At 43.5% G+C, this 18,419-nt stretch overlaps 2 protein-coding genes across 2 annotated transcripts in view; one reads left to right on the forward strand and one right to left on the reverse strand.

Moving 5' to 3' along the window:
- ELOVL6 (ELOVL fatty acid elongase 6) overlaps nt 1-18,419 on the forward strand; it is a 145,507-nt gene continuing 127,088 nt past the window's right edge. The window contains exon 1 of the mRNA XM_012436581.3: nt 1-373. Within this exon, the coding sequence (XP_012292004.1) occupies nt 285-373 (89 nt within the window). The 5' untranslated portion in view covers nt 1-284. The remainder of the gene's footprint in view (nt 374-18,419) is intronic.
- Nucleotides 11,500-11,969, reverse strand: LOC105706305 (interferon-induced transmembrane protein 3-like). Its single transcript, XM_064383740.1, has one exon. It carries the CDS (start codon nt 11,967-11,969, stop codon nt 11,568-11,570), a length of 402 nt encoding a protein of 133 aa, XP_064239810.1. The 3' UTR covers nt 11,500-11,567.

An 18,419-nucleotide genomic window follows, 5' to 3' on the forward strand; every position in this document is an offset into this window, starting at 1 on the left:
CGGGCACTAAGACCGCAAGGCATTCATTTCCTCCTACGGTGGATGCGGACGCCGGGAGGAGGAGAGCCCCAGAGAGAGGAGCTGGGAGCGGAGGCGCAGGCAATGCTCAGCCCTGGATGTAGCTAAGAGGCAGGGAGAGAGACGACCGCCGGAGACCGAGCGGCGTGGGGAAGACCTAGGGGGGTGGGTGGGGGAAGCAGACAGGAGAGCACTCGAAACCTAGCGCTTTACAGATTATTTTGTTTTGTATCGAGAACACGTAGCGACTCCGAAGATCAGCCCCAATGAACATGTCAGTGTTGACTTTACAAGAATATGAATTCGAAAAGCAGTTCAACGAGAATGAAGCCATCCAATGGATGCAGGAAAACTGGTACGTGATGCTTTCGCTTGATACTGTTCCCGGGAGCCCTGCGCGTCTTCCCGGGAGTGCCTTAATGTCGGTATTCCCTGCCCGGGCGTGAATGGAGCGATGAATCGCGGGCAGCTAGCCGATCACTGAGTTCTCGGGTCTCCCGGGTGCAGCAGACGCTGGGGGTGCATGAAGCGCGCGGTCTGTGGGTGCCCCTGTGTGAACCGCGGTTACACAGGCATCTTTTATGTAGATTATATAACATAGAACATATATGTGTGCATAGAGTGATGTCTGAACGACAGGGAAGACGGGAGAGATGCCACAGTCCAGATCGCCTACCTGTGTACCCAACCACCCCACCCCAGTTTTCATCTAGATTTGGGTTTTCTCGCTCGGCCTCCGGCAACCGGAGTGTGAAAGGCGGTGGAGGGAGGACCCTGTCTCCTGCTCCCTTTAACCCTCTCCCGCCCGCCGCCCTCGGCCCTGGTCCTCGCCGTCTCCCCATCCCTCGTGTCCTTCCTTTCTCCTTGCAGCGCTCCTACTTCACTGTCCTCCTGTGTCTGCTGCTCCCCGGCCGGCCGGATGCCCCCTTTCTAGTACCCCTTTCCCCACGCGGATCCCTTTCCGGTTTCATAGAGAGACCGAGTGGGAGGGAGGAGAGGAGGGGACAATGAAAACAGTAATAAATGAATGAACCCGAGCGAGTGGAGCCACGCCATTATTAAGTTTCTGTTTTACGGAAACGCCTTTTGGACACACTCACTTCTAATTTTGTGCGTAGCTGCTGATTGGAGTTCAGGCACACAGATTAAAAGCCCCTCGGTCTGCAGAGTCCTTAGGGGCGGAGGGGCTCTTCCCCAGAAAACTAAGAATCAGGGAAAACACCTTTCTTATTTACTGTCGTCCCTCCGCCAGTCCTTTTGAAAATCTCTGTGTGGGAGGCGATCCAGTGTCACCTTGCAATATTTAACAGAGGAGGGTGTGCTCATCTCGCTTCTTGGAGACTGGGTTGTGGCAAGAGCATTCCCCTCCTCCCCTTAACTTCGGGTCTGGCGATCTGTAAACTGCAAGCCGGACGCACCCCGGAGCTGGGCTAGGGGTCGGCAGCCCGGAAGGTGGCTTGATGGGGAGGGTCGGGCCGCAGAGTCTCCCGGGCGCCGGGGGATTCCGCCCGCCGTGCTCGCGCACGCTTACCCCGCGCCCTCCCCGCCTGCCCTCTTCAATGGGAAACCAGAAACGCCCGCGCGCCCGGGGCCGGGGCGGGTTGGTGCAGTAGGAGCCGGTGCCACGGGGCCGCACCTGGGAAAAGGGGGTTTCAACTTCCTGCCTGCCCTCCGGCCCCCTGGAGTAGCCGGCCAGCGTCGGGAGGCCAGGCCGCCGCTCCCTTGTCCTCACGCCCGGCCGGAGCGCGCCCACTCCCAGCTTCCCGCGGGCCGGCCCGGGCCCCAGTGCCCATTCGCGGCGGCTGCCGGGCGGAGTCCGCCCCCTGGGTCGCGCGCACCGGCGGGGCCGGCCTGCTGGGGGTGAGCTGCGGCGTGGCTGGCGGCGGCGGCGGTGGTGGGCCACAGGCCCAAGGGCCAGAGACTAAGAGACGGGGACGCGAGCGGCTCGGAAGGACTGGAAGTGGAGCCGCCATATGGGCACGGGGCTGGTGCCCTCCCGGGCCTCCGAGGCCAGGGGCTGCAGGGGTGGGTCCGCGAGAAGGTTGGACACCGCGGGTCGAGCCCGCAGATTCCACTAGGAGAGGCCTCGGCGTTTCGGGGCAGCCGAGTCCCCTGGAGCCCCGCCGCCCGGGATCCTTCTCTGGATGCATTTCCTCCTCGCGCCTAGAGGGTGGCGCTGGAGTCGGGGAGGGGGCGGTGGCCCGAGCCGGGGGGCGCCGGAACCGCGCGGCTGCCTAGCCTGGGGCCCGGGTCTTCTGCGCAGCTGTTTGTCCTACCTCTAGCCACCCTGTTCGGGCCCACCGTCCTCCCACTTTAGCCTGTGTGCTCTGCATTTCCTTCTGTCTGCCGAATCTCTGACTTGCCGCGACCTGGCTTAACCTGCTCTTCCGGAGACTGCTTTCCCTCGCTTTGCCGGCTGACCCCATTCACTGTACGCCCGCCCTTCCTAGCCCCACCGCGGTCTATACTGCCTCTTACTTGTTGCGTTTTCTCTGAGGCCACTGCCTAGACCTGCTCCAGGTACCATTTCCCGCCTCTTCTCTCCATTCAGTCAGTACTGAGCCAGACAGGTCGTAGCCCTCCTGGGACTGAAAACGACAAAAATGTGCCAACGTATCTGCTCCTGTTAGGCTTTGACCACTGTTTCCTCCTAGCTCTTTATCTGTACCTTTCTTCTGCCAATATCCTTTACCAGCGTTTATTTATATACATGGATATTCACTTACCATCATCAGCTCTTCAGGGGACGGTTCTTGTCTTATCACACTCTTGATTCTGCAAAGCACCTAGCAGAGTGCTTTGCATAGGGCATATACTTGAGAAAATGTCCAGTGAGTTGAAATGGTGATTGGTACCCATTTTATCGCCAGCACTACTCGTTATACCCGAAGGTTAACAGGCTTGAACTTGCATACCGTGTCAGAGTCACATCTTGGGATTTTTCCCTTCGTGGCTTCTGCTATCCTTGGATTGCTTATTGCAGTCAAAGAACCCTGCTGGCTATTATCCCTTCCTTGCAACTCTTCCTGACCCTAATTGTCTTATTTTCGTGTGTGTGTGTGTGTGTGTGTGTGTGTGTGTGTGGCGCCAGATTTTATGCATTTCTCCCAATATCCTGGGGACCCAATTTTATAACTCTCCTCCATCCTCAAACACTATACAGCCAAAAAGTCTTTTTTTTTTTTTTTTCTTTTTTTCGAGACGGAGTTTCACCATGTTGGTCAGGGTGGATTCTAACTCCCGATCTCGTATAGCCGGGCATGGTGACTCATGCCTGTAATCTCAGAACTTTTGGAGGCTGAGGTGGGTGGATCACCTGACATCAGGAGTTTGAGACCAGACTGGCCAACATGGTGAAACCCCATCTCTACTAAAAGTACGAAAAATTAGCTGGGCATGGTGGTAAGTCCCTGTAATCCCAGCTACTCGGGAGGCTGAGGCAGGAGAATTGTTTGAACCAGGGAGGCCGAGGTTGCAATGTGCTGAGGTCGTGCTACTGCACTCCAGCCTGGGCAACAAGAGTAATACTCCGTCCCCCCTCCTCCCAAAAAATTAATTTTTGTTTTGTTTTTTGAGACGGAGTTTCGCTCTTGTTGCCCAGGCTGGAGTGCAGTGGCTTGATCTCTGCTCACTGCAACCTCCACCTCCCAGGTTCAAGCGATTCTCCTGACTCAGCTTTCCGAATAGCTGGGATTACAGGCCTGCGCCACCACGCCCGGCTAATTTTGTATTTTTAGTAGAGACGGGGTTTCACCATGTTGGTCAGGCTGGTCTCAAACTCCTTCCTGACCTCAGGTGATCCGCCTGCCTCGGCCTCCCAAAGTGTTGGAATTATTAGGCGTGAGCCACCACGCCTGGCTGCTCAAAAAATTAATTTTATTTACATTTGTTTATTTTTATTTTTAATACAATCCAGCTGACGCAGGACAAAAAGTCTTGAACTAGATTTTCTTTTCATTCCCTTTATAACAGGAGAAGGGAACTCCATAACCAAGGCTTAGACACTCTTGAGGAGAGAGGAACTTGAGGAGATCACAAAATCTTAACCTTTTTCAGACTAATTGACTTAAAATGGTTTGGAATAGCTTCTGGAGGAAAAACATGATATAGTGAAGCTTCTACTATCTGTCTTTTGAGAATTCGTGGTTGTCCCTATAAATCTCTTCTTAGTATCAAGCAAAATTTGCTAATTTAAAGAATTAAAACATCTCTCTCAAAAGTAAGCTACACTGACTTGAAAAATTGTGAGAAGGGCCAGGAGTAGGTTTTGCCAGTATGCTGTCTTTACTAACTAGCTTCATTTAAGAGGACCTAAAATAATAATACTTTATTAAACATGCCCTATAATCCATACTTACTAATCATAGCATGTATCAATGGAAACACACCCTATAATCCATACTTACTAACCATAGCACAAATTAATGGAAACATACCCTGTAATCCGTACTTACCGACCATAGCATGTATTCACGGAATGGGGGCCCACTTGCAGAGTCACGTTTGTATAAACACTAAAGGGTACAACTGAGGCTAGTTTATCTAAAGTTTATTGCTGCTCTAATGAATGATTAACCTCATACACATTGGCCTAGCCATGAAAGTAAATACTGCAGACTTTTTACTTTGCTAGCAAATAGTTTCATATATAATAGGTTAGAATAGCAATTGAAATGCAAAGTAGTAAGTCTATTTCCTTGTAGAATCATCCTGGGCCTCATCTTGATACTACATGTCCAGTGAAAAATATCCTGTCTGGGTAATATTATCTGGTAAATGAGAGTTTATGACATGAGGTAGAGAAAAATGCCTACTCATAGGTCCAAATAGGAGTTCTGAGTTCCAATTTTACACTGAAAAGTCTTTGTAATTTTACAACATTGAAAATAGAGGCATTTTGCTCTTTTATGAGATGTCTGGCCTTTACCTGTTTTTCTCACTAAGAACTGACTTAAGTTAGAAGTGCTGCTAGCCAGGGAGCAAAGTCACCTGGTGATTGGTAAGGCGACATAAAATTCATTGAGTGGGAAGGGAAGCTGGGCTCTCTCTGCCTTCTCTTTCAGCAGCCTGCCAGGTTTGTGCTACCAGCAGCGCTAGTTGCTCCAGTTGTAATTGTCTAGCCAATGATGATTATCTTCTGATGTCGGCTGACACGGTGCTGGCCAATAGGAAAGCAGAAGGCCTGTGCTGACTGCTGTAACATTATGTATGTGAGGTGACGTCTTCAAAGGGCTTGCCTGGAACCTCACGAAACCCTACCCCCTCTCCTGGCATTCTCCACACATCCAGCCTTTCAAAGCTTTGTATATTTTTCTGACTTTTCTCTCCACTCACGCCCTTGGTGGTGTAAAAGGATTTACTTGTTTTATTCTGTGTTATAGAGTCTGTAACGTAGTGTGAAAATTTTAAGAATTAAATGCTGTTCAGCTGAGGAAACCTTTTTATTCACAAATTTGTTTTTACCAAAGGAAAAAAAAATGCAGTGAAACATTTTGTTTCACTTTATTTTTGTTTTGTTTTGTTTTGTTTTCTGAGATGGAAGCCAATTGTTTTGTTTGTTTTGTTTTTCTTTTCTTTTCTTTTTTTCTTCATTTTATTTTATTTTATTTTTGGGACAGGGTCTTGCTCTGTTGCCCAGACTGGAGTGCAGTGGTGCAATCTCAGCTCACTGCAACCTCTGCCTTCAGGTTCAAATGATTCTCATGCCTCAGCCTCCAGAGTAGCTGGAATTACAGGTGCCAGCCACGAACCCAGCTAATTTTTATATTTTTAGTAGAGATGGGATTTCACCATGTTGGTCAGGCTGGTCTCAAACTCTTGACCTCAAGTGATCTGCCCACCTCAGCCTCTGAAAGTGCTGGGATTACAGGTGTGAGCCACTGCACCTGACCATGAAACATTTTAAAAGGAATTGTACATCTATATGTTCTTTTTTTTAATGGGTGAAGTTTGGAAAGTAACATGATGTACAATTTCACGATTCAAAAACATAAAAAGCACTAAAAACCTGTGTATCATTTAACTCAAAATATAGCAGCATAAAAACATAAAATATAGCAGCATAATGTTAATGAAACTGCTGAAATGCAGACATAGTATTTGGCTGTTGTTTTTCCTTTAGTGAGGATTGCTTTGAATTGCTTCCTGAAATCTTCCCTGTAACCTTCTACATGCATTTGTAAGAAAAATGGCTGGAAAACAGTGCATCTGTGTCCATGGAACAGGGTAGGCCAGAGCTGCATTTCATCATTAACATTGCAGCAACAAATTTGGTCAGCTCTGTTGGAATATAGAATGTCTATAGTGTACTCATGTCACTTGCTGTTTATTTTGAGGTATCACAGTTCATATTGATTAAGGATTAAAAATCATGTGAGGACCATAACGTGTCATTCAATAAATTTTAGAAAGCACTGGGATATAGGCATGATATGTACTAGGTTAAGAGTGAGAATAATGAGAAAACATATAGAGAAGAAGTATGTGATCTGTGTGGGGTCCAAATAATGTAAAATTGTGCTGGAGCTTTGATCTAAACTTTCATGTATTTTTAAAGAAATTATAAATATTCACACAATTCTTGTTTCTTTAGGATTCCAAAGGATGGAAGCTTAATGCAAAATATTTTATGATTATATTATCCATCTGGATACTTGTACTGGTTATAATTAGTGATTAAAATTTTTACATAAAGTCTTTTTCACATTGGAACTAAAAAATTTGTGGTCTTCAAAGGACTGCCTGTTGCTTTTTTGTTTGAAGATGATTCTAAATGTGTCAAAGTGTATAACATTGGAACTTAATGAAACTTTCAAATACAGACATAGTATTTGGCTGTTGTTTTTCCTTCAGTGAAGATTGCTTTAAATTGCTTCCTGAAATCTTAAGAAACTTCTGAATGCATTTGTAAGAAAAATCGCTGGAAACTTCAAAGTCAACATATTCCATACTTCCTTGAAAGAAGAATATTCCTTCCTTCCTTCTTTTCTTTTCTTTTCTTTTTTCTTTCCACAGATTTTTGCCCTTGTTGACCAGGCCAGAGTGCAATTGCGTGATCTTGCGCCACCACTCCTGGGTAATTTTTCTTTTGTATTTAGTAGAGACGGGGTTTCACTGTGTTAGTTAGGCTGGTCCTCAGGTGATCCACCTGCCTCGGCTTCCCAAAGTGGTGGGATTACAGGTGTGAGCCACTGCGCCTGGCCAGAAGAATCTTTCAACTTAGATAGTGGAAGAGTTATGAGAGGGATGGAGACTTAGAAATACTTAGGGGGATAGAAAATCAGTTTGTTGTTGTTGTTGTTGTTTGTTTGTTTTGAACCCAGTCTTGGCTCACTGCAACCTCTACTTCCCAGGTTCAAGCCTCAACCTCCTGAGTAGCTGGGATTACAGGTGCCTGGTCCCCCATCTAATCAGTCTTTAGACAACAAAGTAAAATGAGTGTAGCACCATTCTGGCAATTCAGGAATTCATCTTTGCTTAAACAGTCTGCAATATTTCAGGTCCAAGTATTTTATTTTCTGAAATGAGTTAACCAAACATTGTCTTGATGATTAATTTATTTTTTCACCTTTGGACACAGGTGAGCCAAACTGTCCTTTATTAATAGGAACCAGACATCATTCCACAAATTTGCCTCAGCCCTCTCTTTACTCTTTATGTAGCTAACATCCACCTGCTCTCATTTACTTTCCAGTTATCTTTGTTAGGAGAGCTTAGGGATGTACCTAGGAAAGTTACCTGTACACATATGTCATTTCTGTTGATAATCCTAGGTAATCTGAGTGAAACTATAACTTGGCTTTATTGTAATATTAAAACTCATAACTTCATTTATTTATCCAGATTCTGATTGTACATGTATTCCGACAGGTACAAATGTTGGCATAGTTATTTAGGTTTCTGAGAACTTAAAAAAAAAAAAAAAACCAGCAACTCTAATTATATGTAACCTCCAATCATTTATTTTAGAGATATATGAGTGTTTTGTTTTGTTTTGTTTTGTTTTTTCTTCGAGATAGAGTCTCACTCTGTCTCCCAGGCTGGAGTGCAGTGGCATGATCTTGGCTCACTGCTACCTCCACCTCCTGGGTTCAAGTGATTCTCCTACCTCAGTCACCCTAGTAGCTGAGACTACAGGCATGTGCCACCATGCCTGGCTAATGTTTATATTTTTAGTAGAGACAGGGTTTCACTATGTTAGCCAGGCTACTCTTGAACTCCTGACCTCATTATCCGCCTGCCTCAGCCTTCCAAAGTACTGGGATTACAGGTACGAGCCATTGCACCTAGCCTCTCTCCCTCTTTTTTAAATAGAGACAGGGTCTTGCTTGTCACTCAGGCTGGAGTGCAGTGGCACAATCATAGTTCACTGTCATCTCAAACTCTGCTTCTGGGTTCAAGCGATCTTCTTGCCTCAGCCTCCCAAGTAGCTGGGACTACAGGCATGCACCACCTCACCTAATTTTTTTTATTGTATTGTAGTTAGGAGTCTTGCTATGTGGCTTAGGCTGTTTTTTTTTTTTTTAAGAGACAGGGTCTCGCTATGCTGTCTGGGCTGGAGGGCAGTGGCTATTCACAGGCACAATCCCACTACTGATCAGCACTGGAGTTTTGACCTGCTCTGTTTCCAACCTGAGCCAGTTCACCCCTCCTTGAGCAAACTTGTGGTGGTCCCCCGCACCCGGGAGGTCACCATATTGATGCCAAACTTAGTATGGACCCCTGATCAGCATACTACAGCCCAGAACTCCTGGACTCGAGTGATCCTCCCACCTCAGCCTCCTGGGTAGCTGGGACTACAAGCATGTGCCACACATGTGCCACCCTGCCCAGCACTTAGGCTGGTTTTGAGCTGTTGGCCTCAAGTGATCCTCCCATCTCAGCCTCCCAAAGTGCTAGGATTACAGGTATAAACCACCACACCTAGACAGCAGGGTAGATTTTCTTTGTCCTGAAGCAATGATACTAACAGTGAATACATGGTTGCTTACTGATTGCAGGCCTTCTTTTAAAATGTTTTACATACTTTAACTGTTAAACCCTTGCAGCCACCTTTTATGATCTTTTGCGCAATAGACAACTCAGGTAAGGGAGTAGGATTTATATGTGGGATTCAGAAAAGGAAAACTGGGCTTGACTAAGGCTTGGATGGCTGGTGGAACGTTGATGGTGTATCACTTGGCCCCAGTCATCCTCTTCTTTGAATATTAATACAGCATTCAATCAGTAAAACAATGCACTTGAAAACTTGGCTGCACTGAAAACATGTCAGGTATCTGTGGTCTTAGTGATCTCACAAATGTCTCTTGTGTTAATAATTTTCACTAGGTGGATCCTGAACCCTTAAGGCCAGGATAACTACAGAAAACCCCTATTAACTTCACCGGCTATAACAAACATTAAAATGAGAATTATTATTTTCTGAAGATCATTTGCTCAGTATCAACACTTTTTGTAATTGCAGAAAGCCATGACACCTTTAATGATGCTTCTATCATAAACTCTTTCACAGTTCATGTAAAACGAACTGTGGCACACAGATTTGGAGCGGCTTTGTAAAGCTTTGGCCTATAAAATGTTTTCTGTCTGCTATGTGATATTTTCTTTCACTCAGCTTGGTTCTAGACCCTGGGAATTTTGTGCTTCCACCTGGTCTGCAGCCAGACTTTCCTCCCAGCAGGTTTTAGTGTAGCTACTTATAAACAGCCACCCACCATTGACAGTAAAATAAAAATGTGTGGGTTGGGGATATCCCTATTCTTGGAGGTCAGCTCCCATAATGTGAAGAATCACAGAATACCTTTTGTTTCATTTTATTAGCTTTAAATTCTTTTCCTCATTCTAAGATAAGAAATAATGATAGGAAGAGAAATAAAAACATTAATAATTATAAAGATGTCAGAAAGGAAACACCTTTAATTCTTTTCCAGAGGCAGCCACTGTTACTTTGTCCCATTTCTTTCAGCCTTGTTTCCAAGTTTTTGGTGTGCCTTAGATCATTCAGTACCTAAACTGTGAAAGCCTGAGTTCCCCATTATGTGCCAGGCACTGCACTGAACACATTTACGTACTACCTCATTACACCTTTTTTTTTTTTGACAGAGTTTTGCTTTTACTGCCCAGGCTGGAGTGCAGTGGTGTGACCTCGGCTCACCACAACCTCCGCCTCCAGGGTTCAAGTTATTCTTCAGCCTCAGCCTCCCGGGGAGTAGCTGGGATTACAGGCATGCGCCACCATGCTGACTAATTTTTGTGTTTTTAGTAGAGATGGGGTTTCACCATGTTGGCCAGGCTGGTCTTGAACCCCTGACCTCAGCTGATATGCCCGCCTTGGCCTCCCAAAGAATTTTTTTTCTTTTCCATTTTGCTGAGGTCTAACTTGAGAAGCCTTCATTTGTTAGGAACAGTTAGGTTATGTGCTTTTTCTCTGCTTACTGTTTGCTACATAGTAACTCTTGCGAGGAGGTGGAAACTTTATGCCCAGTCAAAAATGGCTCCAGAAAGGGGTGAAACAATTGATACTATGTAAATTAAGGGATGATTAAGAGGTCAAAGGACCTCTTAAGTGTGGTGCTTAATCAGAAGAAATTGGCTTTATGGATTTTTCCTAGGAAAAGGAGTGATTTTCAGGCTTTTGCTCATATGCCCCTAAAACAAGTTTAAAACACTATATGCTGCATCGCACATTTTAAATTTTTCATCATAAATTGAAATAAGTTAAATTTTAGTAGACATAGAACAAATATAAAATGAGTGAAGATAAGGATTGGCTAATTATAATAACTATTACATGACATCATAAGATAGGTTTACCTACTTTATTGAATAATACATAATGAATCTGAAATCATAGAACATTGACCTCCATGGTTTTATTCAATTTATAGTATTTTTTTTGAAACATTCCATATATATATGCATATACATATATATGGATTTTGTTTTGTTTTGTTTTGTTTTTAAGATGGAGTTTCGTTCTATTGCCCAGGCTGGAGTGCAGTGCTGTAATCCTGGCTCACTGCAACCTCCGCCTCCTGGGTTCAAGTGATTCTCTTGCCTTGGTCTCCTGAGTAGCTCGGCTTACAGATACATGCCACTACACCTGACTAATTTTTGTATTTTTAATAGAGACAGGGTTTTACCATGTTGACTAGGCTGATCTCGAACTCCTGACGTTAAGTGACCTCAGCCTCCCAAAGTGCTGGGATTACAGGCGAGAGCCATTGCACCTGAACCCATTCCACTTATATTTAAAAGAATCACTGGCACTAATCTGTATTGCTTGTTCTGAATCAGAAACATCCCAACATTCAAAACGTATAGTGTAATCAGAAAAGGAAAAAAGGAAGAATATCACGTTGCCTCTCGGCATTATTTATTTATTTATTTTTACCAGGAACACGTGCACTTTATTGAACGAGATTGTAGAAAAGTGTGTGAGGGTAAAGGGCTGATACAGGACTCAGCTGGGGCAGGGCGAGGCATGGAAGCTGGAGTACGTGGGAGACAGGTCACGGGCAGAGCCCCTGGCTGGGATGATTCCTCTGGATCTACTGATAGGCCTGCAGAATCAGTATTGGGATGATGATCAGCAGAATGGTCATGATGATACCCAAAATCAGGGCCCAGATGTTCAGGCACTTGGCGGTGGAGGCATAGGCCTGGGCCCCGGTCAGGTCGCCAACCATCTTCCTGTCCCTAGACTTCACAGAGTAGGCAAACGCTATGAAGCCCAAGCAGCAGGAGTTCATGAAGAGGGTATTGAACAGGGACCAGACGACATGGTCGGGCATGGAGGTCTCACTTCGGATGTGGATCACAGTGGATGTCGGGGGCGCAGGGTTGTGGGGCACCCCCAGCACATCCACCTCATGTTCCTCCTTCAGCATCTCATAGTTCGGGGGACGGTGGGTGCTGGCGGGAGTGAAGAAGGTTTCAACAGTGTGGTTCATGGTGTCCAGGGAAGACTGGCCGTGGTCGGGTTGCTGGGATGCTTCTCCAGCATTGTCTATTTTTATGATGTGTGGGGGCTACTAGGTGAGAGATGGGTAGGCTATCAGATGTCTCAAAATAAGTCTTCTTGACTGTAGAGAAGGTTACAGATGATAGTGTGTGCTGGTGGTCAGTAGGAATAGTCACCTACTTGTTAAATCACTTTCTCATTCTTTTCTTGGTCATCCACATTCGGGACCTGAGGACTTCTCAGGAAACGCCTTTCACTCCTTGACACATGAAGTGGCTGATTGAAGGTATTTCTGCATACTTATCTGAAAGTTCGTTCTTTCTTTTTTTTTTTTTTTTTTGAAAAAAAAGGAAGAAAGAAAGAGAGAGAAAAAAAAGAATGAAGAAGAGGAAGAAAAAGGAAGAGAAAGAGGGAGAGAGAACGGGAGTATTGCTTTATTGCCCAGGCTAGAATGCAGTCTAAAAATGGGAATTGAAAACCTCTTTTATGCCAATAATTGTGCTTAACAATGGAGACAGGAAGGAATAAGGGAAGAAAATAACAAGCAGCCAACCAATATTTCATTTAAACCTATGAAATGCTATGCAATTATTGAGGAGTAATTTACTTCCAATTATATAGTTACTTTTGGAATAGGTGTGATATGGTACTGATAAGAATGTATGTTTTGTGTATTCGAAGTGGAGAGTTCTATAAATGTTTATTAAGTTTACTTGTTCCGGGTCTGAGTTCAAGTCCTGGATATCCTTGTTAATTTTCTATCTTATTGATCAGTCTAATATTGACAATGTGATGTCACAGTCTCCCATTATTATTGTGTGAGAGGCTAAGTCTCTTTATAAGTCATTAAGAACTTGTCTTATATATCTGGGCACTCCTGTATTGGGTGCATGTATATATAGGATCGTTAGCTCTTCTTGTTGCATTGATCCTTTTACCATTATGTAATGTCTTTCTTTGCCTGTTTTGATCTTTGTTGCTTTAAAGTCTATTTTATCAGAGGTGAGAATTGCAACTCCTGCTTTTTATTTATTTATTTATTTTTGCTCTCCGTTTGGTTGGTAAATCTTCCTTTGTCCCTTTGTTTTGAGTCTTTGTGTATCGTTGCATGTGAGATGGGTCTGGATACAGCGTACCAATGGGTTTTGGCTTTTTATCCAGTTAATGATATATATGAGTTTAATACTGCCATTTGATGCTAGCTGGATATATTTTTGGAAAGGCTGATACTGGTTGCTCCTTTATATGTATAGTGCTTCTTTCAGAAGCTTCTGCAAAGCAGGCCTGGTGATGGTGAAATCTCTAAGTACTTGCTTGTTTGCAAAAGATTTTATTTTTCCTTCGCTTTTGAAGCTCAGTTGGGTTGGATATGAAATTCTGGGTTGAAAGTTCTTTTCTTTAAGGTTGTTGAATATTGGCCCTCACTCTTTTCTGGCTTGTAGGGTTTCTGCTGAGAGATCTGCTGTAAGTCTGATAGGCTTCCCTTTGTGGGTAACCTGACCTTTCTCTCTGGCTGCTCTTAGTATTTTCTCCTTCATTTCAACCCTAATGAATCTGACGATTATGTGCCTTGGGGTTGGTCTTCTTGAGGAGTATCTTTGTGGTGTTCTCTGTATTACCTGGAGTTGAATATTGTCCTGTCTTACTAGGTTGGGAAAGTTTTCCTGAATAATCTCCTGAAGAGTATTTTCCAACTTGGATTCATTCTCTTCATCACATTCAGGTACACCTATCAAACATAGATTAGGTGTTTTCACATAGTCTCATATTTCTTGGAGACTTTGCTCATTCTTTTTTATCCTTTTTTCTCTAATCTTGACTTCTCGTTCTATTTCATTAAGTTGGTCTTCGAACTCTGATATCCTTTCTTCTGCTTGATCAATTTGACTGTTAAAACTTGTGCATACTTTGTGAAGTTCTCGTATTGTGTTTTTCATCTCCATTAATTCACCTATATTTCTCTCCAAATTGTCTATTCTCGTTAGCATTTTGTCAAACCTTTTTTCAAAGTTCTTAGTTTCTTTGCATTGGGTTAGAACAAGTTCTTTTAATTCACAGAAGTTTCTTATCACTTTCTGAAACCTACTTCTGTTAATGGAATGCACTCATTCTCCATCAGGGCTTGTTCCGTTGCTGATGAGGAACTGTGATCCCCTGTAGAGGGAGAGGCATTCTGATTTTGGATATTCTCAGCCTTTTTACGCTGGCTTCTTCCCATCATTGTAAATTTATCCATCTATCGTCTTTGTGATTTCCGACTTTCAAATTAGGTTTCTGAGTGGACGTCCAACTTGTTGATTCCCAGTGCTGAAATCTGAGCAAACCACTGCGCCAGTGGAAACAGTGGTTTTAAGATTGATGGTGCTTTTCTGCCTGGGAATCGGCCAAAAGGGGACCAAGTCCCGCTCACTCTGCACCAAGAACTGCCGCACTGAGGCACCAGCAAAACTGCCGTGCCGGCCACAAGAGTTGTGCTGGCGACCCGTGGGGCTCCTTTGCTGGGAATCTCCTGGTCCGTGAGCAACAAAAATTCGTCTGAAAGTGTGGTGTCCTCTCGTTCTCTGCACTTTCACTGGGAGCTATAATCCCAAGCTGCTAGTGGTCAGCCATCTTGGATCTCTCTCCCAAGTTCTTTCTTTTCATTAAAAGTTCTTCTATGTATTGACCTGAAAGATGAGTTCCTCCATCAGTCGTCCTGTCATCCTAATTGTGACTCTAGCTGTCTTTTAGTTCCACTTCTGCATGACTGTCTTAATACTTCTTATATATATATTGTTCTTTTTAGGCCTTCTTTTCTAAGCCACTTCTCAAATTTTATTTGCAGTCCACTGGTAATCCAACTAGCTACTTCTGAAAAATAAAGTATTAGCCCTCCTTTGGTTTGAACAATTATTACCTACTAGAAACCACTAAGAGATATATTAAAACTTGCTAAAATTTGGCACTTAGTACATTCAACACAGTAAGTCTGTACTAGAGCCTTGCTCTCAGGTAGGGGTAGGAGTGGTGTTCTAGTTACATATTCTGCTAAAAAGGTTGCCACTAATTTGCTTTGGAACATTGCAAAGTTCCTACTGTACATGACATTCTAGAAAATTTAAGGACACTGTCATCAGTGAATACAGGGTTGCCTTGAGTTGTATTTAGTTTTGAATTACTGTTCTTGCATTCATATTTACAAAAATACTTTTTTTTGAACCTGCATTTTGTGATTGCTGATATTGTGTGTGACTGCATTACTTTGGTTAGTACTTGGTTCTTTGCCAGCTCTTTGTAATTACTAAATCCTTTTTCCACTGACAAGAGAAAAGTGTGGGGTAGGAAAAAGCTTTAGAAAGATGCTCCATGTCCATGATCCTTACGCAGGTACTGAATCAGACTTACCTAGAGAGTTTGTTTTTCCCTGGTATACACATGCACAGGCTTATCTCAGGGATTCAGATTTAGCAGATCTGTGGGGCGGTGGTGGGGGGGGGTCCAGACAAATGTTACTGTGAAAAATCTTCCCACTTGCCCTAAGTAGAAGCACTGCTCTGTATGAAACTGACTCCATCTCTCATTCTTTGGGTCTGTCTTTTCAAACCATCAATTTCACAGACTGAACTCTTCCTTAGCTAATCTGCTGTACCTACTTTGTCATCTACGTAGGACCAGGACATAGCTCAGCATAAAAGTACTCATCTCCCTCTTCTCCTACCTGTAATTTACAACCAATTCCCGTGTGAGCTGGCTGTCGTTTTGTTCTTCTCGTTTCATTGTGCTTGCCGTTGACTTCCTTCAGCTCCCCAGGACTACTTTTAGTCTCCTAGATTCCTATCTCCCATTGTCTTTCTGAGTCACGGATCTGATCTCATCACAATGGTTAAAAACCTTTGGTGCTGGCTGGGTGCTGTGGCTCACGCCTGTAATCTCAGCACTTTGGGAGGCTGAGGCAGGTGGATCACGAGGTTAGGAGTTCGAGATGAGCCTGTCTGATATGGTGAAACCCCATCTCTACTAAAAATACAAAAATTAGCCAGGCGTGGTGGCATACGCCTGTAGTCCCAGCTACTCAAGAGGCAGAGGCGGGAGAATTGTTTGAACCTAGGAGGTGGAGGTTGCAGCGAGCCAAGATCATGCCACTGCACTCCAGCCTGGGCAACAGAGGGAGACTCCATCTCAACCTTCAGTGCTTTCCTATTGTTTTAAGGTCATTCAAAATCTGGCACCAAATTCCCTTCTTAATGTTACTTCTTGAAGCAACCCTTGTTCAGTGCCTACTTAATCGAAATTTGAATTCCAAAGCCTTTTTCTCTGCACCCATCTATATCTATTGCTCTTTTTTTGTGGTTCACTGGCACTTGGTTTATAAATAGATAAATATTCAGCATGAAAAAAAAAAACTAACACTCTAGGGTTCAAAAAAATAAATAGATAAATATTTTCTCTGAAATCAGTGCTTACCACAGAATTTGGCATACGCTTGCACTGTGTTTGTTGAATAGATGAATGCATGCATGCATGCATGGACACACGCGGCTGTTCATTAACTTTCAAATGTATCTGATTATACTGTCCAGCACTTCTTTGTATTTCCTTAAGTAAATCATGGGAGATTGTCCAGTACCTTAAAAAAATTTTGCTCTCTTCATCTAAACTCATTTTTAAAAGGAAAACGTAGGTGTTTAACATGACTAATTCTTAGTGAATCTATGCTAACTGTTGGGGATTATTAGTCCTTTTCTAGGTACTCAAACTACCTACTCCAATCAGAGAGAGATGACTTTTTTATTTTATAGTTTTATGTTTATTTATTTATTTATTTATTTATTTATTTATTGAGACAGAGTCTCACTTTGTTGCCCAGGCTGGAGTAGAGTGATGCGATCTCAGCTCACTGCAGCCTCTGCTTCCCAGTCTAAAGTGATCCTCACACTTCGGCCTCCCAAGTAGCTGGGACCACAGGCATATGCCACCACACATGGCTAATTTTTGTATTTTTTGTAGAGATGGGGTTTCCCCATGTTGCCCAGGCTGGTCTCCTGAGCTCAAAGCAATCCAGGTTGCTGGGATTACAGATGTGCACTACCGTGTCTGGACGAGATGAGTTTTTTAAAAAAGACATCTCTAAAGTAGAAGGGAGGATGGAATTGTATGCACAAGAAGAAAAAAACCTGGAAGAAAAACATACTACTGTGGTTTAAAAAAAATAGTTCTGTAAAGGTGGTAAAATGATGGTTATTATTTCTCTTTATTGATGAAAAGAATCAAACACTAAAATATTTGAAGAGATTGATTCTAAGTCAAAGATGAGTGACCATGGCCTGAGGTATAGCTTCAGGAGGTCCTGAGAACATGTGCACAGGGTGGTTGCTTTATAGCTTGGTTTTATACATTTTAGAGAGACATAAGACATCAGTCAATACGTGTTAGGTATACATTGGTTCTGTCCAGAAAGGCAGGACAACTTGAATTGGGGGGGAGAGGTGGGCGTGGTGCTTACAGCTGGATTCAAAGCTTTTCTGATTGGCAGTTTGTTAAAAGAGTTAAATTATTATGTAAAAACCAGGAATCAGTAGAAAGGTGGGTTAAGATAAGGAGTTGTGGTTCTACATAAGGTTCCTATGTAGATTAGGTCTCATAGGTGACTGCCCTTAGTAGCAAAGAAACATATTTTGGGTTTTTTTTGTTTGTTTGGTTGGTTTGGTTTGGTTTGGTTTGAAGTCATCTAGAGGCCTTAGGGTAAAATATTTTGATTTCCTTCTTTATCTGTCATGTGATGTTATGCCAGATTCAGGTTTGGAGAGATTTTATGATTTGTAGGATGTGACTTTCCAGACAGTTTAGATAGGAATTTGGGCAAGAGAGAAAAAAAAGTTCAGCGTTTAGTCCTTTTCCTTCTGCTGTTCCAGTTTTCTTATTTTTGAGATGAAGTTTCGCTTTTGCTGCCCAGTCTGGAGTGCAATGATGTGATCTCGGCTCAACCCAACCTCTGCCTACCGGGTTCAAGTGATTCTCCTGCCTCAAACTTCTGAGTAGCTGGAATTACACTCATGCGCCACGATGCCCAGCTAATTTTGTATTTTTAGTAGAAATGTGGTTTCTCTGCGGATCCAGAGAGCCTGTTATGTGTGATCTGCTCAGAAGTTCCAGTGATCTGGTTGGGAGCTGGTCCTGAACTCCCAGCTTCAGGTGATTCACCTGCTTCGGCCTCCCAAAGTGCTGGGATTACAAGCGTGAGCCACCGTACCCAGCCAATTTGATTATTTTTTAATAGGAAAGGATTATAGTTCAAGGGAAGATGATAAAAAACATTAACTTTAGCATTACAACTTTTACATATGGAGGAATGTATCTAATGGGAAAAAGGTTCCCTAGGGACAAAAGTCATCTAATCTAATAGAAATAAAAGGCTAAGTGTAAACTCATCCCTAGAGTGAAAAAAAAAATAAATAGAATA

The sequence above is a fragment of the Aotus nancymaae genome, unplaced genomic scaffold (assembly GCF_030222135.1).
Source record: "Aotus nancymaae isolate 86718 unplaced genomic scaffold, 86718_ANA_hifiasm-v0.15.2.pri h1tg000033l, whole genome shotgun sequence".
Classification (NCBI taxonomy): domain Eukaryota; kingdom Metazoa; phylum Chordata; class Mammalia; order Primates; family Aotidae; genus Aotus; species Aotus nancymaae.

Excerpts from the sequence above, each read along its gene's own strand:
- LOC105706305 (XM_064383740.1), bottom strand. The coding sequence starts at position 11,969 with ATGAACCACACTGTTGAAACCTTCTTCACTCCCGCCAGCACCCACCGT.